Source organism: Anabrus simplex, chromosome 5 (genome assembly GCF_040414725.1).
Source record: "Anabrus simplex isolate iqAnaSimp1 chromosome 5, ASM4041472v1, whole genome shotgun sequence".
Taxonomy (NCBI): Eukaryota; Metazoa; Arthropoda; class Insecta; order Orthoptera; family Tettigoniidae; genus Anabrus; species Anabrus simplex.
The window spans coordinates 364,018,923-364,044,152 of record NC_090269.1 but is presented as its reverse complement, the minus strand read 5'-3'; the positions used below and the strand labels follow the sequence as shown (position 1 = coordinate 364,044,152).

General features: G+C 38.7%; 1 protein-coding gene across 1 annotated transcript in view; it reads right to left on the bottom strand.

The window, feature by feature from the left end:
• pea (ATP-dependent RNA helicase pea) overlaps positions 1 to 25,230 on the bottom strand; it is a 149,527-nt gene that overhangs the window by 55,721 nt on the left and 68,576 nt on the right. The window contains exons 10-12 of the mRNA XM_067147677.2: positions 17,747 to 17,928; positions 7,058 to 7,305; positions 1,719 to 1,837 (exon numbers count right to left, since the gene is read on the bottom strand). Of these exons, the coding sequence (XP_067003778.2) occupies positions 1,719 to 1,837; positions 7,058 to 7,305; positions 17,747 to 17,928 (549 nt within the window). The remainder of the gene's footprint in view (positions 1 to 1,718; positions 1,838 to 7,057; positions 7,306 to 17,746; positions 17,929 to 25,230) is intronic.

Genomic DNA, 25,230 nt, shown 5'->3' with positions numbered 1-25,230 from the left:
GAAGCTATTTCCAAAATACAATCAACAGAAATAAACGAAGAAACTGTAATGGTATCATATGACGCGACCAACATGTATTCCAATATTCCTATTAAAGAGACCATAAACTTAATAGAAGAAAACTTAAAGAATCAAGATAGACTAAGTCACATAGAAATTAATGAAACGATAAACTTATTAACTCTAATATTAGAAAATAATTACTTTACATTCAACGGGAAGTACTACCAGCAAAACACAGGTTTACCAATGGGCAGCCCACTATCAGGTTTCTTAGCCAATATTTATTTAAATAATCTTGAGAAAACCATTTTGAACACATATCAGAAAGAAATAAAATTATGGGTCCGTTTTGTTGACGACACGGTGGTATTTTTAAATGGAGACCTCATTACTCCCGAAACATTTCTGGGTTGTTTGAATTTGCTTGACAGCAACATTAAATTCACTATGGAGAAAGAAATCGATAAAAAGTTAAATTTTTTGGACCTCACATTAACAAAAACCAACAATAGGATAGATTTCGATATTTTTAGGAAACCCACACAGGCCATCACTACCATCAATAAAGATTCCAACCACCCAGGAACCCACAAACAATCAGCTTACAACAGCTACATTAGTAGATTACTAAAACTTCCCTTGAGTAATGAAAACAAACTGAAAGAAATTAGAATAATAAAACAAATTGCTAAAGCAAATGGCTACAACCCAGAAATGATAGACAATATTATACGTAAGAAAGAAAATGGAGAAAAAAAGAAAAACCATGAGAAAAGAAAGAAAATCCATGAACATAATAAATTTGTGACATTTACATATTTTGGAAGTCAAGTTTTTAAAATCGCGAATATATTTAAGAAATTTCAACTAAAAACAGCTTTCCGAACCAGAAATAAAATATCAGAACATATATATAATGCACACAGTGTCAATAAAAAAGATATATATACTAATTCGGGAGTATACAGGCTCACTTGTAACGACTGTAAAAAGTTTTATATAGGTAGAACCGGGCGAACCTTAAATCAAAGATATCAAGAACATTTTAAGGCAATAAAGTACAACAAGTATTCAGCTTTTGCGGAACACATTTATAACAATAACCATAGCTTTTTAGGGATCGAAAAGGACATGAAGTTAATTTTTAAAGGTAATTATGGATTTGAATTAAATACACGTGAAAACATTGAGATATTTTTAGCACAGACTAGGGAACCAGATAAAATTTTAAATGAAACAGCCGCAAGCAACATCTTGTTTACAATCTTGAGTTGACGTAAATATCAGGTGCTCACTACGTAACCTTGAGGTGACGTAACATCATGTGCTTGCAGTGCGGTTCCGTAGTTAAAGCTGAACGCTTGTTAGTACTCGACCAACAGCCTGAGCACGAAGGAAAGCCAGCCTTAACATAGTACGTCCATAATTTTTACAACAACATTGTAAGTTTACATATATTGATTTCATAATTTTAACACTTGGTTTCTTTTTTCTCATTTTACAGTTGATGTCAACAGGGCCACAAATTTAAACTCATTTTTAACTCATTTTGACGACACACTTATGTGAAATTAAATTTAAATATTAACACTGATGATGGACCTTAGTGTCCGAAAACCGGTTATGTTTTAAAAACGTGTGTGCTGATACGACTGTATATATCAATAATAATAATAAAATGGTAAGAAAGTAGTCAATAATGATTACCAACTTACCAAACAGAACATCTGTGTGAATTGTTCTCTCATGAGCTTCGTCCAACATAATGACTGAATAATACTTCAGATCAAGATCTACAAGACATTCTCGAAGTAACATACCATCTGTCATGTACCTGGAACAAATATCAACACATTAATCATTCACAATATATAATAGCCATTTATAGCAAATAGTTTTAGTTATTTGTCTATACAGTAAATGAGAATAATTCTCCCTCCCTTCATCTAAAACAAAGTCTGGGAAGAAAATGTATTAGCATAATTTTTGTACCTTGATTTTTCTAACAGTCTCCTATCATAAACATCAATTATCACGAAACAGGCAGATGAACAGCATGTACAAAACATTTTAAAGGTTGATCAGAGTTTGTTAGAAGGTATTTCTCATAGAAGAAGACAAAAACACAGCGCAAAACAACTCACTCCACTGATCACAATGGCTACTAGGAAAATCCAGAGCTATAGTGGGTCACCTCTCCAATTAAAAAAATGTTGGAAATCATCATACATAAAGCTCACTACAGTCGCTACTATCATTACTAGCAGTGATGCATACAAGTACTTATTATACTGGTATTATACTGTTCACATGAGAATTAGTTATAACACACAACATAAATCAGCTGATAGTTGCCAATATTATCATGCATAAAACATTTACAATCAAGTGAGAAACCTACTCTGGGACTGCAAAATATCACAAAGAGTAAAAACAACCCTGTACCACACCACCTCCATATCAATTCTCACATATGGTTTCGAGCAGAGGTGCTCAGCTGGGCACCCGTTGAGGCTAGCCCAGTGTGGCAGGGCTGGCCTAACGTAAATGTCAGCAGTTTACGTAGCAAGCCTACTTCACAATGAAGCAAGAGAGCGATCACACTTGGCAGGGAAGTGGAGTGGTGACGTTCGATTGTGACTACGAAGCTCTCCTTCACTACTCAGCGAAATGTTGATTGTAGCACATCATTATTTTTTAATAAAAGACACTATAATCACAAGAAAATCGACCTTTAGAAAATATTCTGGTTTGATTTATACTGTGCTCGATATAAAAAGTCAGTTTTATTTTATTATATTCATACATTAAAAGAAAACTGATACATTATAATTTTTGTGTTAATTTTTTTTTTCCTAGGGGCTTTACGTCGCATCGACACAGATAGGTCTCATGGCGACGATGGGATAGGAAAGGCCTAGGAGTTGGAAGCGGCCGTGGCCTTAATTAAGGTACAGCCCCAGCATTTGCCTGGTGTGAAAATGGAAAACCACGGAAAACCATCTTCAGGGCTGCCGATAGTGGGATTCGAACCTACTATCTCCCAGATGCAAGCTCACAGTCGCGCGCCTCTACGCGCACGGCCAACTCGCCCGGTGTGTTAAAATTTACAAAGATACAAGCTACGATTTACAATTCCTCGGATAGGAATTTCCATTTTTTTTTAAATTGTTGCTATTTTCTGCTTTACGTTGCACCGACACAGATAGGTCTTATGGCGACGATGGGACAGGAAAGGCCTAGGAATGGGTAGGATGCGGCCATCGCCATAATTAAAGTACAGCCCCAGCATTTGCCTGGTGTGAAAATTGGAAACCACGGAAAACCATATTCAGAGCTGCCGACAGTGGGGTTCAAACCCACTATCTCCCAGATGCGAGCTCACAGCTGCACACTCCTAACCACATGGCCAATATTCCTGGTAAAAAAAAACCCAACTTCCTGTTGTTTATTCAGCAAAACATAATAAATTTACACAATTCAACAAGTTTATTGCTTGATTTTGCACAGTATTGTAGTGTTGTGACTTTCCCTGTTCACCAAATTTCTGAAAATACACTCCAGGAAAATGAAAAAAGGACATCTTGACTCAAGTGAATAAGACCTGCCATACTTGCACGGAACACTACGAGAGGGCAGTGCTTGCAATGATCAAATGCGCAGCGCTGTGGACACGCCAGGAACCGCGTTATCAGCCGTGGAATGTTGCAAGCTGTGCATCGATGTTGACGCCAGTGGTCAGCAAAAGGGGCACATGCCCATCAGCCTGGGTCCAGACAGTGGCAACGCACAGATTCACGCCAAGATCTTCGCATCTTACGAAATGCCATATTGGACTTCACAGCAACTTCAACAAATTAGGGACACTGTTGCCCCGGGGGTATCAGTGAGGACCATTTGCAACTGTCTCCGTGAAGCAAGGCTGCGTGCTGTCAGGGTGTCTTCCACTCATGCCCCAACATAGTGCAGCCCACCTCCAATGGTGTCGCAATAGGCGCTTATGGAAGGACGAATGGAGACATGTCATCTTCAGTGATGAGAGTCCCTTCGGCCTTGGTGCCAATGATGGTGGTACGCGCGTGTGGCGTCATGCAGGTGAACGCCAACATCTGGAGTGTATACAACGGAGGCACATAGGGCCAACACCCGGCATCATGGAATGGGGAGCCATATCCTACACTGGCCGTTCTCCTCTGGTTATCGTCAAAAGAACATTGAACAGAGCACGGTACATCCAAACCATATTCAAGCCATCGTGCTACCGTTCATGCACCAACAAAGCGATGTGCTTTTCCAACAGGACAATGCACGTCCACGTGTTCTCCAAGGTGTACATTAACTACCCTGGCCAGCATGATCCCCAGATCTGTCCCCCATTGAGCATGTTTGGGACCAGATGAAACGTCGTCTTGCACGGCCTGCACGACTGGCAGGAAATCTGGCCCAACTGAGGCACCAGGTGGAAGATGCATGGCAGACCATTCTGCAAAGACTACATTCGTTGTCACCTCTGCAATCGTCTCCATGGGAGAATTACAGCTTGCATTGCTGCAAAAGGATGGTATATACAATACTAGTGCTGAACTGCGCACGCCCAGTAGACTTTACTCAGATGCACATGGCTCTGTTCGTGTGATCGTGTGTTGTATACAACCTCAAGAGTGTGTCAATAAAATTTCCCTCTGCTGGGTCGACGAATTCATGGTGTTCTTTTTTCATTTTCCTGGAAAACTTATCAAGTGTCCGATGATAATACACTGGCGGAAAATAAAATCCCAACACCAAGAAGGAGTTGTCCTAGATATACAAAATTCAGAAGATGACGCCAATTCAAATTTGTGAGCTAGTTGACAAAGACTGCTGCTATTAGCATGACCTTGTAAAGCAGGTTTGCTTTAAATACGCACTCTACACTTCATGAGGGTTAGTCATCGACTGGTGTGATTTATGTGCGAGACAAACGTGCCTTAAAAGAGACGAAGAAGGCAGTATCAGCAGCTTACTGAATTCGAACGAGGCCATGTAATAGGGCTGTGAGAAGTTGGATGTTGCAGGCAACTACGGAGAGGGAAGACCACCATATTCACCACACGGCAATGGTAGATTGTACTGGATCTGCAACAGCCATTAGAGATTTAGCTGGCACCTGAAGAACACACCGAACTGTAAGATATCGATTACCTGAGGGACAGTTCCGAGTTAGACCTCCTATAGCATTCATACCACTAACTCCGAATCACTGCCATCTGCCACTTCAATGGTGTCAAGCTAGAGCTCATTGGAGGGTGGAGTGGAGAACGGTACGAGTGAGAACATAGATATTTACTATCCAAGATTAAAGTACAACAACAATGTAAAGGCATCTACCAATTACATGTACAGTATGTCTTCAAATAAATAACCTAACTGATGTTATTCCCAGTAAGCATGGTTGGATTGTTGGAGAGTTTATCAGATAATCAGCCGTTTCTGTCTTGGTGCCAGTTATGGCTGTAGGTGAGTAAGGAGGAGGCCAGGTGGGAGCTTGGAAAAAAGCTGTCTGCGACATCGACACACTGGACGTACACCAGAACTTATTATCTGAGGAGCGATTTCCTTTGACAGCAGCGCTACTCTCACCTTTGTTCTAAGAACCTTCACTGCAGATGTGTACGTGATTGAACCAGTAGTGCTGCCATTCGTTCGCAGTATTCAAGGGGGTGTTTTCCAACAGGAAAACGCTCGTCTTTATACTGCTGTTGTCACCCAATGTGCTCTACCGAGCATCGTACAGTTGCTTTGACCTGTGAGATTACCAGACCTTTTGCCCATTGAGCACGTATGGGACATTATCGGACAACAAATCCAGTGTCATCCAATACCAGCATAAACTGTTGTTGATTTGCATGCTTGCATTCAAAATCGTGGCGACTACGGTGGTTATTACGTACCAACATGCCACATATTTTCTCCCGCATACTTGAACCTGTGACCTAGAGACTTTAATCAAATAAATATGTTATATAGACAATTGCTTAGCCCAAATTCCATTCTTCTAAACTAATTTCTTCTTGGCGTTGGGATTTCATTTTCCGCCAGTGTAGCTAGCCTCTAAATGGTGAGCGACTTCCATCACGAGTGAGAACATAGATATTTACTATCCAAGATTAAAGTACAACAACAATGTAAAGGCATCTACCAATTACATGTACAGTATGTCTTCAAATAAATAACCTAACTGATGTTATTCCCAGTAAGCATGGTTGGATTGTTGGAGAGTTTATCAGATAATTTAAACTCAAGCAACCACAAGCCATGGCTTATCCACTGTAATAATTCCATATTATATTAGAAATCCTCCTCAAGCACTTCTTAAATTATAATAGTGAAAACTATAATTCATTACGTACAGTACAAAAATACTTGAGGTTGTAGGCCTAACTCTTTATTGTTTCCAGTCAAAACACAAACTGCAATGAACATAAATAACTTATTTCTTAAAACATAACTTGAAAATGATATGGATTTCTACCCTCTTTATTTCATTATTTTCTACCTCCATTTCAAACTCGGGCGGGACAAAATGCCCAGCGTGAGCACCTCTGGTTTAGAGGTATGTAATTTACTAAAGAATGACTACAGCAGAATTCAGGCAACAGAAATGAGATTCATTAGAACTATGAAACATACTAATCAAAACAAAACAGGAAGATAGCTGATATTGAGGTCCTATTACCAGTGCAATAAATAAGTATAGACTTCAGTGGTATGGACACACATGGGAATAAACAGAAAAAGACTTGCCAGAAAATACTCTGACCTAACCATCCAAGGAAACACTGGATAGAGACAGTAAAATCAGATCTAGAGAAGAGAGGTCTGAAAAAGGAAGATGTCCTGAAACCGCTTGTACACAACACCCAGGAAACTGAAGACAGAAAATGCTGATGATATACCCTAGACTAATTATGACATACAGCAGTAGGCATGTTATAGAAGGTGTAGCACTTAAGACAAAGTTCTAGTAAGTTGAGATAAATAATTATACAGAAATAAGTGTAGAGATATATCTTACTTTATAACAGTCTCAGGACTAGTACAGTCTTCAAAACGAATCGTATACCCCACTTCTTGACCCAGTCGACATCCAAATTCTTCAGCAACACGCTTGGCTACTGACATAGCAGCAACACGTCGAGGTTGAGTACAGCCAATTTTCCCACGGCTAGTGAACCCAGCTTCAGCCAGATACTGGGTAATCTGAGTTGTTTTCCCAGATCCTGTCTCACCAATTACTATCAAAATCTGGTTATCTGTAACAGCCTAGAGAAAGATAACACAATGATATTGGTAACATTAGCAATACAGAAACAGAGACATTCAATATAACAACAGTCACCTAATGTCATCACCTCCTGAAGGTAATATAATGTGACTATCTCATGAATTTGTGCATTATCAAAAGGAATTTTACAGTCATTATATGCAGTGAGGCCTACCCGGGCAGGAGATAGAGGGGTTCAACCCCCGAAATAAAATGATCTGACACATTTAAACAGTACATGAAGATTTTCCAAAATGCATCCCATTAAATTAACATTCTTATGAAAGCAAGACTGGAATATATATATTTATAAATGATATTTGTTCGTGGCATTGACCTCTACAGATCTTTTGCCACTACTTTCACCATTTGAGAGGAAAATGCGTGTAAGTGTAATTGCGGAAGTGTAGTGTTGAATGTGAGGAAAAGAATGTTAAGGATGTCACAAACACCCAGTTCCCAGGCCAGGGATATTAATAAATTACAATTAAAAACCCCTGGCCTGGCTGGGAATCGAACCCGGGGCCGCTGAGTGACAGCCGGACATGTTGCTCCCTACACCATGGGGCCGGAAAATCAAGACTGGAAAATAAAACAACTGAATTTAACCTATAAAAATGTGCCATCTTTAAAGGTTTCTCTCTGAATACAGTTAATAAATTTACTGAAAAATAAATGAAAATAATAATTTTGGTGAATTTTGCTTGTTTTAATAAATTTTCCAGTATTATTCAATTATCTACACTCCAGATCAAGGCATTTTGTCTAAAATGTTTTGCTTGGGGCTGGAGCTATCAATATTAATGGGGCTTATGGAAGAAAGAAAGAAAGAAAGAAAGAAAGAAAGAAAGAAAGAAAGTAGAACTGGCTGAGTCAGCAAAGAGGATGCATCTGGATGTGCTAGGAGTAAGTGATATTCAGGTAAGGGGAGATAACGAGGAAGAGATAGGAGATTATAAAGTGTACTTGACGGGTGTTAGAAAGGGAAGGGCAGAGTCTGGGGTAGGGCTCTTTATTAGGAATACCATTGCACGGAACAAAGTTTCTGTTAGGCACGTAAATGAGCGAATGATGTGGGTAGATTTGTCAGTTGGAGGAATTAGGACTAGAATTGTGTCCGTGTATTCACCATGTGAGGGTGCGGATGAGGATGAAGTTGACAAGTTTTATGAAGCATTGAATGACATCGTGGTCAGGGTCAACAGCAAGGATAGAATAGTGTTAATGGGCGATTTCAATGCGAGAGTTGAGAATAGAACTGAAGGATACGAAAAGATGATTGGTAAATGTGGGGAAGATATGGAAGCTAATGGGAATGGGAAGCGTTTGCTGGACTTCTGTGCTAGTATGGGTTTAGCTGTTACGAATACATTCTTCGAGCATAAGGCTATTCACCGCTACACATGGGAGGCTAGGGGTACCAGATCCATAATAGACTATATCTTAACAGACTTCGAATTCAGGAAATCTGTTAGGAATGTACGAGTTTTCCGCGGATTTTTCGATGATACAGACCACTATCTGATCTGTAGTGAACTAAGTATCTCTAGGCCTAGGGTAGAGAAAGTGAAATCTGTCTGCAAACGAATAAGGGTAGAAAATCTCCAGCACGAGAACATTAGATGGAAGTACATGTATATAATTAGTGAGAAGTTTCGAACAGTAGACAGTAAGCGGTTCAGGATATAGAAAGTGAATGGGTGGCATATAGGGATGCTGTAGTAGAAACAGCAAGGGAATGCCTAGCAACAACTGTGTGTAAAGATGGGAAAAGGCGAACATCTTGGTGGAATGATGAAGTGAAAGCAGCTTGTAAACGTAAAAAGAAGGCTTATCAGAAATGGCTCCAAACAAGGGCCGAGGAAGACAGAGAGTTGTACGTGGATGAAAGGAACAGAGCGAAACAAATAGTTGTTGAATCCAAAAAGAAGTCCTGGGAAGATTTTGGTAACAACCTGGAAAGGCTAGGTCAAGCAGCAGGGAAACCTTTCTAGACAGTAATAAAGAATCTTAGGAAGGGAGAGAAAAAGGAAATGAACAGTGTTTTGAGTAATTCAGGTGAACTCATAATAGATCCCAGGGAATCACTGGAGAGGTGGAGGGAATATTTTGAACAACTTCTCAATGTAAAAGGAAATCATCCTGGTGGTGTTGTGAACAGCCAAGCTCATGGGGAGGAAGAAAATGATGTTGGTGAAATTATGCTTAAGGAAGTGGAAAGGATGGTAAATAAACTCCATTGTCATAAGGCAGCAGGAATAGATGAAATTAGACCTGAAATGGTGAAGTATAGTGGGAAGGCAGGGATGGAATGGCTTCATAGAGTAGTAAAATTAGCATGGAGTGTTGGTAAGGTACCTTCAGATTGGGCAAAAGCAGTAATTGCACCTATCTATAAGCAAGGGAACAGGAAGGATTGCAACAACTATCGAGGTATCTCATTGATTAGTATACCAGGCAAAGTATTCACTGGCATCTTGGAAGGGAGGGTGCGATCAGTCGTTGAGAGGAAGCTGGATGAAAACCAGTGTGGTTTCAAACCACAGAGAGGCTGTCAGGATCAGATTTTCAGTATGCGCCAGGTAATTGAAAAATGCTACGAGAGGAATAGGCAGTTGTGTTTACGTTTTGCAGATCTAGAGAAAGCATATGACAGGGTACCGAGGGAAAAGATGTTCGCCATACTGGGGGACTATGGAATTAAAGGCAGATTATTAAAAGCAATCAAAGGCATTTATGTTGACAATTGGGCTTCAGTGAGAATTGATGGTAGAATTAGTTCTTGGTTCAGGGTACTTACAAGGGTTAGACAAGGCTGTAATCTTTCACCTTTGCTGTTCGTAGTTTACATGGATCATCTGCTGAAAGGTATAAAATGGCAGGGAGGGATTCAGTTAGGTGGAAATGTAGTAAGCAGTCTGGCCTATGCTGACGATTTGGTCTTAATGGCAGATTGTGCCGAAAGCCTACAGTCTAATATCTTGGAACTAGAAAATAGGTGCAATGAGTATGGTAAGAAAATTAGCCTCTCGAAGACTAAATTGATGTCAGTACGTAAGAAATTAAATAGAATTGAATGTCAGATCGGTGATACAAAGCTAGAACAGGTCGATAATTTCAAGTATTTAGGTTGTATGTTCTCCCAGGATGGTAATATAGTAAGTGAGATTGAATCAAGGTGTCGTAAAGCTAATTCAGTGAGCTCGCAGCTGCGATCAACAATATTCTGTAAGAAGGAAGTGAGCTCCCAGACGAAACTATCTTTACATCGGTCTGTTTTCAGACCTACTATGCTTTACAGGAGCGAAAGCTGGGTGGACTCAGGATACCTTATTCATAAGTTAGAAGTAACAGACATGAAAGTAGCAAGAATGATTGCTGGTACAAACAGGTGGGAACAATGGCAGGAGGGTACTCGGAATGAGGAGATAAAGGCTAATTTAGGAATGAACTCGATGGATGAAGCTGTACGCATAAACCGGCTTCGGTGGTGGGGTCATGTGAGGCGAATGGAGGAGGATAGGTTACCTAGGAGAATAATGGACTCTGCTATGGAGGGTAAAAGAAGTAGAGGTAGACCAAGACGACGATGGTTAGACTCGGTTTCTAACGATTTAAAGATAAGAGGTATAGAACTAAATGTGGCCACAACACTAGTTGCAAATCGAGGATTGTGGCGACGTTTAGTAAATTCACAGAGGCTTGCAGACTGAACGCTGAAAGGCATAACAGCCTATAATGATAATGTATGTATGTATGTATGTATGTATGGTTTATTAGCTTCAAAATGTAAAATATAAAGTATATTGTCTAAATATTGTAAGTGTTGAAATATTTCAATGTTCATATCCTAGAAACTTACCATAGTTTTCACTTTTTGACAATGATATCAGTTCGTGTGGACCATGTTTCAGAAATAGGTAGTTACAAGATTCTTCTACTTTACTGGCCTTTCCCAGTTATCTGGGATTGTCATTAATTTGGATTAAACCCTATGGTATTTTACAGATGTCAGATGCCTTTCCTGAAGCCGAATCAATGTGGGAGAATTAATTTACTATTGCATGTTTCTGTGGTGGTTAGTAGTGTGATGTATAGGTGAAGGTGGATTAGGATCACCACAAACACTTGGTCTCCGAGCTAGAAGAATTAACCAAGCGTGGTTAATATCCTCGGCCCATACCTGCCAACTTTTAGAAACCAAAAATAGGAAGATTTTTTTTATTCCTGGATTTCATCACATATATTCCACCACGGTCTAGGTGAAAAAAGGTCAAGATAAAAGGCATACATATCTACAGTTACAATGCGAATTGACCGTTAAATTTCAAATCTTAAACTACCAAACAATAAAAATGGTTACAAGAAAATATACCTTATCATTATCATTTATGACACTTAAACGAATAATAATATTTATGTCACACCGACACACGCAACAAAATGCATAATATCGTATTTTCTCGCGTAATTAACGCACTTTTTGACGAAAAATACAGGCGAAACTTCGGATGCGTAAATTATTCAAGGAATTAAGATATTTACAATTCATTTACATTTAAAAGATGCATCAAATATAATATAAAAACACAACTGGTTCAACTCGTTTGCGGTTATCGTCATTTGGCGTAAAATTCCGGAGTGAGATTTTTCCTGAAAATTCAAATAGGGTGCATCAGGTAAGTTAGACACGTGGGATTGAAGTCCCATTACGAGCTGACAATACGACCTGGAGTGAAAACATGAACTAATAAAAGTACAATTCATGTAATGCCATAACAATGACATACCGACAAAAAAACTGTCCAACACGAGAAGTGCCGGGCATCGAAGGAGGGACCCTGCTACATTACCCCAAACCGTTTGTATCCAATCTTGTACGAGTGACGTGTCCATCCATCCTTCTTCTTGAATATGAACGTGGATCACTCGCGGAAATTTTGCTTTGGGCATTGTTTTTCGTTTTAGATCAATGTAAGGTGTAAGCTTTCTGAAATCAGCTGTTACAGCAAGCATTGCAGTACATCGTTGTTTTTTGCTTCCGGTAGCGCGTACGATAACACTGTATGATCCTTTCTTATCGATTGTTCGACTTTGTGGCATATGGAAAATGACTGGCGTCTGATCTGCGGTTTCTATAAGGGAGATCAAATATTCCTCACTTTACGCTTCTCAATCACAAAACGATGAAAATGGTTTAAATCATTCGTCATTTTTTGGCATGATGATGATCTTCGCTGAAGAGGAAGTCCATTTATCTTCATAAAATTAATCAAGACTCGGCTAACCTTCAAATCCGAGACACTGATTCCATGTGCAGCGGTTATTTCACATTCTTTAAAATACTACATTTCGTGAGAAATTGCTTATCCAACGTTGCGCCACAAAATCATATATTTAAGCAGATCCTTCTCTACTTGCGGAAACTTGCCGCTTTTTGGTCCGCGAAATGCTTTGCGAGACATGTTGGCCGCTTGACGTGCACTTCTGTTACCGCGGTAGCGCACGTTTCATTTGGGCATTGAATACTCGCTGCCCTCTTCCCGTATGTTTCGGTGTAACTGATCACCTCGAGTTAGTATGATGCAGTTTACTCGAATACTGTGGACTGACAAACAATTTTGAGATCACAGAATGTCCCGTACCCGAAACACTCGTAAAACTAGTGCAGTGGGATTTCCTGCCGGCTAATAACAGCATGTTGCCCTGTATCTGGAATGCCCGCTTTCGCAATAGGAAGCCTGCTACTTGAGTAGTTGACATCTTTATTTCGAAACGCATCCGGAGCTGCGTGATGGATGTTCGAAGTTGTGGGGGCGTCAAATACGTGAACATTTGTTTTTTGTCCACTTTGGACCCAAAAATATTGGGATGCGTAAATTATGCAAGGGCGTTAATTACGCGAAAGAATATGGTAGTTTCTTTATCAGACGGTAAAATGAACGGAAATTTATAGGTATCTCTGAACACTTGGAGATAACGTTTGTTATATTTTTGGCCTTAACGAGAAAATGAACTACCTGAAACTGTCACCGACACAACCCACTTAAAAACATTCAACTCATTAAAATGATGCACTTAAATACGCGAAACTACCACATACAAAACAATTCTATATGTCCCATACATTATTAACATACGACTTTGGCAGTGGGGGAAAGCATACAAGTACAAGAAAAAAAGGGGCCTAAAACTCCAACGAAACTACGCACAGAAACGATGTTAACAGCGCGCGAACAACAATAATAAACTCATTCTTTCATCCCGATTAACTGAGTCGCTAGCGCGCGCCAGCCTGTCTTGCTTGCAGGACAATTGCCGCCCCGAATCCCCAGCTGTATAAAGCGGAAACGCTGCTGTGGTGAGCGGGAAACACGATACACGAAGGCGCAGGACGAAATACTCACGAAATAAAGCATCAAATAAATACTCTTGAAAATGAGGTTTCGTAAATTACACAAACACACAAGAATTTATAGTAGGGGAAGAGTATTGGCCGTACTAGAAGTTATATTGGTCAAAAATAGGAAGAAGTAAAAATAAATCGGAAAATCGGAAGACGAGTTAAAAACCGGAAAGTTTCCGGGTAAATCGGAAGGGTTGGCAGGTATGTCGGCCCATCATTGAAATGAACTCGAGGCCCTATGCCAATATGCTGACAATTCATCCTGGGAGCCAGACATTCAGATATAAATAAGAGCCTTAAATAAACATTCTTAAAAGAATTTTCATTAATTTATAGTAAAGAATTCAAAATAAATTCATTTTGGTTAACAAAATATTCAGTTTTTATAATAAATTTTCCAGTGTCCTATTAGATTTCATCCAGAATGGTTGTTGCACATTCATGCTCATAAATAAAAAGTAATTATTTTTAAACATTCGTAGTGATCATTAAATAATTCCATCATTTTGAATTTTATTTTGAGTACATCGATTTTATAAAATCCTTACTCAGCCAATTAACAAAAGACCAATCCCTGACTCAAAAGCAGGAAATAAATGCTCGCAAAGGAAACCTCCAGCCTGAAGAAAACCCAACACATGAGGAGCACCTTTTTCCTATCACACACATTTTAGTTATTTTTGTTTTTCCACCTAAAGGATCACCTTTGCAGTAAATAAGTGGAGAAATGGAGTAAAGTTTGTTAGTATAAAATCATATTCAGACATCACAAGTCTTATCATCATATCGTTCTGACTGCCAGTTAACTTGTTAATTGATAATAGTTATACTATGATCATGATCTTGCGAGTTTCTCATTCTAACATTACAATTCACCCACAAGTTTTATGGAAACCTATTATATTATGAACGATATAAATTGCTTCAATAAACGTTATTGTAATTTATATCTAGTTATGTGCATAAAGTGTTACAGTTTATTGGAGTGTAGAAGATTAATTTAAACTGATTTTATGCAACAATATACATATGTAAATAGCCGAAATGAAATAGTTAAATTTGCGGCCTAGTAATATAGTATTTAAACCTGTATTTGTGTACAAAACTGATGAAATATTAACCTTTTCTTACCAAAGTTTCTTCTATACGAACAGAAAGTATTAATCTATCCCATTTAGAAAATGTGTATTAGTGAATATATTTACCTACTAAAGTCGTAAAACAAGTATGAACAAATTATTGCTTACAACATAATGCTAAAACATAACATTTGGTACTTACAGAAAAAATTACATTTTTTGAAAAAATAATTAGTGATAGACAGACTTGAAGAATGAAATGAAAATGATAATATAGATGAGTCAAAATATGTGAAATTACCCAAATGCAAAAATTATATACATTAATAATACTAGATGAAAATATATTTTGGCTATCTATGTAACTTTGCAAACTCAAAATATTATGAAAATTATAGACAAATGAATTTTATGCAGTGTTTTAAAAACAATTCTGTAAGTGTAAGTTTTAAATCAATGAAATTCACATATAATATATAAACCAAGAACAAACTATTAAATATGACACACAAGTGGCATCATTTTTAATAAACATACAGAAATTTTTCACGTTTTCAAGCTGCTATAAACATTTCTTTATCAAACCTGTAAGTGGCTTTCATAATAATTGTAGTGTAAAATGGGTTTCCTCCATTTTTTAACAAATGACAGATCCCTTTGTCTGGACTGCTGTAACTTTGCCTTTTCCACTTAACGCATTGCTACTCTAAAAAGGTTTGATTATTTTTATTCGATTAAATCTATTTCATTATTTAAAATACAGCATTTGTATTTGCTGATGGGTGTGGTTATTGCTTTAAGAAGAAGTTTACCAGTGCAACGTTCGTCTTTGTAGCATAATTGTTAGTGCTACTAGCTGCCATTGTGGGAGGCCTGGTACTGCCAGAGATTTAAGAATGGCAGGAGGGTTGGCATGAGGTTAAAATGGCATATGTAGCTCACCTCCATTAGGCCTGCGTCTGAAAAGATCTCTACCACCTTGGGACGAGGACAGGAGTTTTGTCCAGCTTGATGGCTAAATGCTGGCTTTTGATCCATGGAATCCTGGATTCAATTTCCGACTGGGTGGGGGTTCTTAAACTTCATTGATGAATTCTTCTGATTCAGGGGTTGGGTGTTTGTGCCATTACAATTCATCTTAGGTAGGACCCATCCTCACAGATACGCAGGCCACCAACAGAGCGTCATCTGGAAAGACCTGCACACCACGCTTTCCAGAGGTTATACGCCGTTGTTGTTGTTATTATTATTATTATTATTATTATTGTTATGCAACCAGGCTCTATTCACATTAATCAGAAGGAATGTGGAAGATGCCTGACCTTTGAAGAATGACAGCATCAGCAAAAGAAAGGGAAGATCGATGAAGGGGATAAAAATTGAAGACTTTCTAGACCTTGCAAACCTAATAACATTGGAGTCAAAAGAGAACAAGTGTTGACCAAGTGTGGTCAGATAGGAAAGATGAAAGTGAGGACATGACACAAGTACGTGGAAGCAATGCCAGACCCAGCTATGGGACCAAGGTTGCCAATCCACGATCCCAGCAGCGGAAAACTGGAGGTGTTTATGTAAAATGTTGGATGTGGCAAAATAAAAATGAATCTTGTCAACTACGTCAACGTGGACTGTGATGTGTTAGTGCAAAAAGAAATCATGATGAAATTGTGGCAGATATTATGTATGACAGAAATCCATGTGATGATGAGGTGGAGGCAGAAGATGTCCCCCAAAGTGTTCGACAGAGTTTGACTCTTGTGCAGGCAACAAACATAGCAGGTAGTTGATGTGCCAGAATCTGTCTTAAATATACGTGTAATGATTGGTGACTGTCTTGAATGTTCTTTTGTGTATGGGAGTATTTAGAATAAAATCGAAGACTTTTTTCAAAAAATGAAGGCCAGAACACCAGAACATAATGACAACAATTACACAAATAAATACGGTAATATTAGTCCTTTCACTCACAGACCACATGCGGCTGTAATCATAAAAATAGCAAATGCAAAATCTGCAAACTTCAAGCGAGAGCCACATAAAATTTCACAGAGAAAGTATGGTATTTTAACCTCATATTCTTCCTCAAATATTAGGATCATTTGGTTGTTGTTAAAAGCTTGTTGATTTTTTTTGTTTTTGTTTTTTTGCTAGGGGCTTCACGTCGCACCGACACAGGTCTCATGGCGATGATGGGATAGGAAAGGCCTAGGAGTAGGAAGGAAGCGGCCATGGCCTTAATTAAGGTACAGCCCTAGCATTTGCCTGGTGTGAAAATGGGAAACCACGGAAAACCATTTTCAGGGCTGCCGATAATGGGATTCGAACCTACTATCTCCCGGATGCAAGCTCACAGCCACGCGCCTCTACGCGCACGGCCAACTCGCCCGGTAGCTTGTTGTTTAAAGGGGCCTAATGTCTAAGGTCATTGGCCCCTAGGATCATTTGAGGAACATCACAATGAATTAGCATCAGAACATTATTATGCCTGCTATTCATTATAAATATAGCACAGACATCACAATAAAACAATCTGCTGTACCCCCTGATGGAAGCAGCAGTGGAAATGTAATGCTAATAAAGGATAAGAATAGAGTAGCCTGGAAGATTTGACTTATCCCATAATGTGGTGAACTAACTACACAAAGAGCTCCTTTGACTCAGGTTGGTAGTTTGCTAGGAAGGTAGCAACTCAGGTAAGAAAGTTAACAAGAGCGGAATATACAAGTTTAAGAAATAGATGAAGAGCAGTGACTTACCAAGGAAAAACATGAAGAGGGTATAATTGTTTAATATATTTTGATACAGATTTATAATATTATTCATCAGTCCAGGATAGGGTAAGATACATCTTCATTACAATAAGCCACTGCCCTCTATTTCTCCAAACATGCAGACTTGAATTAATTAAACCAACCAACCAACCAACCCTACAAAACAATTAATACTTTTCCCCACCTTTGTCAGTTCATCCTTGAGCTTGTAAATGGGCAAGCTCTGACGTTGTTCAAGGAGAGTCATATCTGTCTTGCGTCCAAAAGAACTCTTCTTGCCACCAATGACGTGTTTCTTCCACTCAGGTAAATCTTGATTGGTAAGTCCAATGCCCCTCATATTTGCAGCTAAAGTCCTCCCATCAGCTGAAATGAAAACAATTAAGTTAAAAATGAAACATTTTCATATTCCTTTCCCAAATATCCAAGTGCTGAAACTTTAGTATTAATATTTACATTTCTAGAGAGAAGACTCTACCGGAGTCTCAGTGTGGTTTCTGTGCCTCAAGAGCCACAATTGACATGATCTTCTGTGCACTGCAACTCCAAGAAAAATGCAGAGAAGAGCAGCATTCTCTCTACTTAGTGGTACACATGGATTGAAGCAAGTGTGTATATTTGCCCCAAACCTCTTTGCTCTATACGTGGCTGCCATGCTTTGTGATACATCTAACAACACCTCTGGCATTATTTAAGGTATTGCCTTGGGGGAAGTCTCTTTGACTTCACGAAACTATGTTTACATCGCTTAACTCATGTGACCACGATAACTCATCTGCAGAAAACTGATGACTTAGGGGCAGATTTTAATGACATCATATTTTTGCTTGAAAATATATTTTGGACATATTTAAGATATTGGTCATATTTCTGCTTGACTTGCAATAAAGTCATATTTCCTGTCATATTCAAAGGATTTTCATACTGAGTGAATTTTTGTGGCAAGCTATTCAGTGAGGGAATCTTGCTGTAATAGTTAGGGAGTCTATTTGTGGACTGAATATTACTCTGTATGGAGGAAAGGGCAGGTAGCAGGTAACTGGTATTAGGAACAAGGGATCTTCTTGGAATTTCCTAATGACAAGCACAAAGTGACTGACAATATTCAGGGGAAAGGCATCCTGGGGTGCATACATAGCTAATGAACTGGCATTTATGTTTCCTAGCCTGGCTTGTTGTTCTGAGACCACTTCTTCAGTATAGTTTCAATGTACCTATACCGAAGTGTTCAGAGAGTATGAAATTAAGGCAGTTTGTTATGGAATATTTTTTTTGCTATTTGCTTTACATCGCACCAACACAGATAAGTCTTATGGCGATGATGGATGGGATAGGAAAGACCTAGGAATGGGAAGGAAGCGGCTATGGCCTTAATTAAGGTACAGCCCCAGCATCTGCCTGGTGTGAAAAATGGGAAACCACGGAAAACCAACTTCAGGGCTGCCGACAGTGGGATTCGAACCCACTATCTCCTGGATGCAGGCTCACAGCCACGCGCCCCTAACCGCATGGCCAACTTGCCCGGTTATGGAATTTGGAGAGCAGAATTTTAGTGGTGATGGTATTATATTGTAAATTGTATGAAGTGAGGGTATGTGCTCAGAAACGTTTTAATGTGCAACAACACTGTGCTACAACTAAATATCAGAAGTGCTTAATAAAATCTTCTGCAGCAAAGAATAGGCAGCGTTTGCTTTTTGAAAGGGCCTCATGTACAGCTACTGTTCCGTCAGGCAACAGATCAGAATTCTGTAACGATTTCTGCAGGATGATGGTTACTTCAAATATTCCATTGAAAAAACTGAACAGTACCAGCTTCAAGTCCTTCTTAGAGAAGTATAGAAGTCGAACTATACCCAAAGAATGAACTTTGAGAAAATTGTATATCTCGAGTCTCTGTGAAGATGTTTCAAAGAAGATAAGATCTAAGTTCTCAACCACAAGATATGCGTTTCATTAGACAAAACAACTGACGTAAATGGGAGGTATGTAGCTAATGTAATTATTGACATTCTGGAAGATGACAAGCCCGGTAATGTGTTTCTCCTGACGCGTGCGGTTTTAGAGACAGTAAATCATTCCTCCATTGCAGTGCTGGTTGAGGATGTCATGAAGTTACTGTGGCCCAATGGGGTAAAAAGAAACAACATACTATTTCTTGTAACTGATGCTGCCCATATATAAAGGAGGCAGCCAAAGGACTAAATCTACTTTATCCAAAAATGGTTCACGCAACATGCTTTGCATAGAGTTGCCAAAGAGGTTCAGATCAACTACACTGAAGTAGATATGTTAATTGCAAATGGCAAGAAAATATTCCTGAAGGCTCCCCTTTGAGTTCAAAAGTTGAAAGAAACTGCTCCTACTTTGCCTCTTCCACCTCAGCCTGTACTTACTCGTTGGGAAACTTGGCTCGACACTGTTCAATATTACTGCAGCAATTATGATTCCTTCCAGACGGTTGTTCAGGAATTTGATCCTTGCGATTCATCATCTGTCAGGATTGTGCAAAATTTGTTTACTTCTGCCAGCTTGGTGAGAAATTTGGCGTTCATATTATCAAATTTCGGTGTGATACCAAGAGCAGTTACTCGTATTGAAACTGTGGGGCTTCCACTAAGTGACACGTTGGATACTGTGAAGAACATTGAGTGTGATTTAAAGAAAGGGAAGGGTGAAGGGGCACTAAAAAATTCTGAAAAACTGCAAAGAGTGCTGTTCTTAAATGAAGGTTATTCTAAGCTTTGTAAGATAATTGACATTCTTTGAGGACAGCATACAACATTTGGGGATTTTCAGCAACAGTTTTCTCTGGAGGACATAACCTTGTTCAAATTTGCCCCCATAACATTGTGTGAAGTTGAGCTGAGTTTCCAGGTACAGAATCATTCTGTCTGACTACCGAAGAGGATTTGAGTTCGACAATTTGAAAATGCACATGATCATCCAGTGCAATTTCACTGCCAGGAAGGAACACTAAGACCAGGTATTGATATTTTCATCATCATTTTTATAGAAATTTGCTAATTCAGAACTAGTTAAATACTTTATCAGATCATCATCCGGTGCTAATTATTTCTAGATTTTTCAGGATACGTGTGCTGCCATATCTGAAGATAAAAAAGAACTTTGTTATTAACAGAAATTGAATGTAACAAAAAAACTGATAAATGTTCATTTACAGGCCTAAATTAATCAATTATAATGTGAGGTCATATTTTCCCTTTACGGTCATATATTAAAGAGTTTTGGGTCATATTTGCTTGAATATTTTGAAGAGTTTTTGGTCTTCAACATCCGCCCCTTACTGACGACAATGCATCACCTGCTCTTACACCTGAGGAGCAGCATCAGTCAGTCAATAGTTTAAAGGGCATATAATTATGATCATTTTGGCCTTACATCAATGCACAAAAAACCAACATGCCCCAGGGCTCAGCCTTGCAGATTTCAATGTCTCTGTCTCAGATGTGACTCTGAAACAGTTAGAAGACTCTTCGTAGCTTGAGATCATCTTGTCTAAACAATGCACCTCAGAAGAGGACGTGGAAAACAGACTCTGCGCTGCCCACTAGGTATTTGATTGGCTATCCAACTACAGTTGAACCCCTTTTAAACTAATCTCAGAGGGATTTGACAATTCTTCCTTAAAAGGGGGTACAAAGAAAATAGGCATTATATCTTCTTCTTTTTTTTTTCTAGTTGCTTTACGTTGCACTGACACAGACACGTCTTATGGCAACGATGGGTCACGAAAGGGCTAGGAGTGGGAAGGATGCGGCCATGGCCTTAATAAAATTACAGCCCCAGCATTTGCTGGTGTGAAAATGGGAAACCATGGAAAACCATTTTCAGGGCTGCCGATAGTGGGGTTCGAACCTACTATCTCCCGAATACTGGATACCGGCCGCACTTAAGTGACTGCAGCTATCAAGCTCGGTGGCTATATATCACAAGAAATAATGTAATGTCAAGAAATAATAAATGAACATATTAATACTAAAAACTCAAATTAACACAAGAATAACAGAAAATATTTACAAAACAGCAGATGGAACAAATTCCTTAGTGGACCATTGGGAGTACAACCTGCAGCAAGGAAAAGAGAAATAGGTATTAACTGACTTGCAATTTTAAACTGAAGGAACAGAGGCCTTGCATGATTTTAAAGAGATTTGTGAAAAATAGACCATGAAAACCGTGAGAATAAGTATATTATCCTTCACTCTCTAAAATAGTCCAGTACAGTATTTTGCTTCCTATTGCCCAGATGTCACACGCAAAGAAGTTTTCTTTCAATTTGGTTGAGACTGTTGATGAGGTCTTCATCAACGTTGAAGGAGGAGAAGTACTGGCGGGCAGTATCCAGTCCCTCCACTGCTGCCCCAAAAGTTGGTTCTCCTGGACCTCCTCCTCCTTCTTCTTCTTCTTCTTCTTCAGTACTTTGCCTTTTTGCATCGTCACAAAGGTCTCCAACATCCACCTGTAGTTAGGATATCATCATCACAAGTAACAAATTCTTTGAATATTGTAGTACTCAAGTCCTTTGATACAATCCCCCAATCTTCCCTAATGTCATCAGTAGTGTCACCTTCATTAAAAACTTCTGAAATGGCACCAAAATCTGCATGGCCAAAGCAGTTTTGAATGGTATCCGTTGTGACTAGTTGCCATGCTGCTACAAACATATGCATGGCTGGGAATATAATCAAATTTATTTCATTTCTTTCGAGGAAAGAAATAGCTCTTTGAACCAGGGCCTTCCTGTACTTCACTTTCACACAATGAATAATACCAAGGTCCAAGGAAAGAAAACCACTTTGATATTCCGCAGGAAAGATGTATCTGAAGGATGAGATGGACATCTGCCTATCACCACCACTATCTTCCTTCCTGCCGATCCCACCGATCCCATCTTAGCATCCAAGCTTCGTAAAAATTTTAGAAATATCCCTGATGTCATCCACGCACTTTTGTTGAAATCATATTTACATGGGAGTGTACAGGTGTTCTTGAAGCATCTTGGATTCTTAAATTTTCAAATTATTAGTGGAGGTAATTTTTCACTCCCGTCGCTGTTAACACATAACAATGCTGTCAGTCTGTCTTTACTTTTTTTGCCTCCATGGCATTTTTCTCCGCGAACAGCATATGTCTTGGATGGGAGCAAATTGTAAAACACTCCCATTTCATCGGCGTTAAAAATATCATTAGCATCATATCCTTCAAGAAGTCTAGGTAATGTATTCTTTTTCCAGTACACAACTGTATCATCATTAACTTCCACACTCTCGCTGCACATGGTTTGGAATGAAAGAATGTGCCGTTTTTAAAAACAATCAAACCAGCCATTAGAAGCATGGAAATTGACCAAACCCAGCTTAAGTGCAACTTCTCAAAGTTTTTGTTTAAGTATGTTCCCATCCATTGGAGCATTCTCGATCCTTTTTTCCTCGAACCATTTCATTTAAAACATTTCAAGTTCCTCGTACGGCAAAGAACGAATATTCTTCCATATTTTTGCCCCAGAACCACACTCCACTTCCATGGTCAGAATTGTTTCCTTCTGTTTCATGATGCTAAACAGAGCAGAGGGTGCCAAGTCATAATTTTCTGCCATTTGTGACAAAGATATTTGGCTATCCCATTCAATATCACTAATGATATCGATCTTTTGTTGAAGAGTCAGCTTCGTACGTTTAGCAGCCATAATGAATGTAGTCCACAGTAATTAACAGTACAAATCTTATCACACACACACACATATAACTCGTAGCACAACTTGCAACACAGGAACAAAAACAGTGAATGAAGCTAGGATATTCTTGAGTCTGCTCCTTACGCGTGATTCCTAAGCAGCCATTGGTGCGCCGAGACGGAAATGCCTAGCCGGTGTAACAGCACTGCGGCTACAGCGTAAGGCAACTGACCTCATTGGAGACATAACCATTAAGCTATCATTAGTGAAGATTCTCCTTTTTCATATAATGACTGGACATAGGATATTTAATTTAATTATGGGATTATTCATACATTTTCAAATTTATTATTATTATTATTATTATTATTATTATTATTATTAATTGCCATTATTATAGATGCTGTAAAATATGACAGTAGAAATGTTGCAGGCTTGTACGATATGAAATTAATAATTTTTACGGATATTTTAAGGTTAACCAGCAACCCTCCCTGACTTAAAACGGTCCTAACTCCCGAACCATTCATGCAAATTATATATTTTAAAGATTATTTTAATCCTGAACGAGTCCTATAGGAGGTTAAATACTTTATTTGGATGTAAAATTTGGGGAAAATCTCTATTTATTTATTTATTTATTTATTTGAAAAGTGGTATTTTTTTTAACCAATGACTGTGAACTAAAATCACTCGAAAGGGCAAATGGTTGGAGATATGTATATGCACTCCTTGACTTTTTTGTAGACCTTGAACAGCTCTACATTTTGTATACGTACACTTGGGGGTCTATCAATGATGGTTCAGGCAGCGTTAGCCAGGTAAGGCACGACTTTCTACTTATTCCGTAATTTTTTCTAGAATACATTTTCATTTTGTTCAATATCCACAGCCTTTTCAGTTTCTAATTGCTTTTAATATTCTGAAATATATCTTTCACTGTAAATCACATGAAGTTTGTAAGAGACCTTCCACCTAAATGTTTATATTTCGTGAAGTTACTTGTGCCTCGCAGCATGTATGCATACGTCAGTCATGCCTCTAGGCCATACAGCTAGTTTCATCACAAACCGTGCTTTGCTCCCATGCAGCCGTCATTCCAGTACTACCTACAGTACAATAGACATAACTAACCAACAGCGTCTAGCATGATACTGACTGCTGCTTGCCAGTAACAGTGATTTCCAGAGGCCACACCAATTTATTAAAGTTCTGCATATCGCTAAAGGAGCGCTTTCATTTAACACGTTAACTTCGAACTGAGATTATGTGAAAACGGAAGTTGATTAACATTTAAAACAAGTTTAGAAAAAAGTATCTTATCGCAAATTTTCGTTACAACAGGATGTGTGATCGTAACTTATGTGAAATATATTCCTTAAACCAGACCTTCCCTTGTGTCAGAGTTTGTTAGAAGGGGGTTTAAATAACATTGTGCTTGTGGCAATTTGGCTGGGCCTTACGAAAATCTTTGTTAAAAGTGGGAATTCCTTAAAAGCAGGCACGTTAAAACAGGGTTCTACTGTAGGTCCTCAAGAATAAAGACCTAACAGTTCACAACAAAATCATGATGTATAAAGCAGTCATCATTTCAACATTACTCTATGGATGTGAAACCAAGATCCTATACCAAGGTGACATCAAGAAACTTGAGCGTGTTCATCAACAGAAATTTTGTTCCATCTTAAATATCAAATAGGACAATCATGTCCCCAATCTTGCAGTTCTTGAGAAAGCATGCATGAAAAGAGCCAAAACCCAATCACAGACCAACGGATTTTGTGGACAAGACATGTCTGTCATAAGAGAAACACCAGGCTTTCTCATTAATTTCTGTATGGTGAACTATTTTTTGCTAGTGGCTCAACACCTAAGCCAAGAAACTTTTTCTTAACTCTTTACTTTCTGTTTTGTCCTACGAATGTTGTGAGACTTTTAATATGGTGGTCACAACAGATGGCAGTGAGATT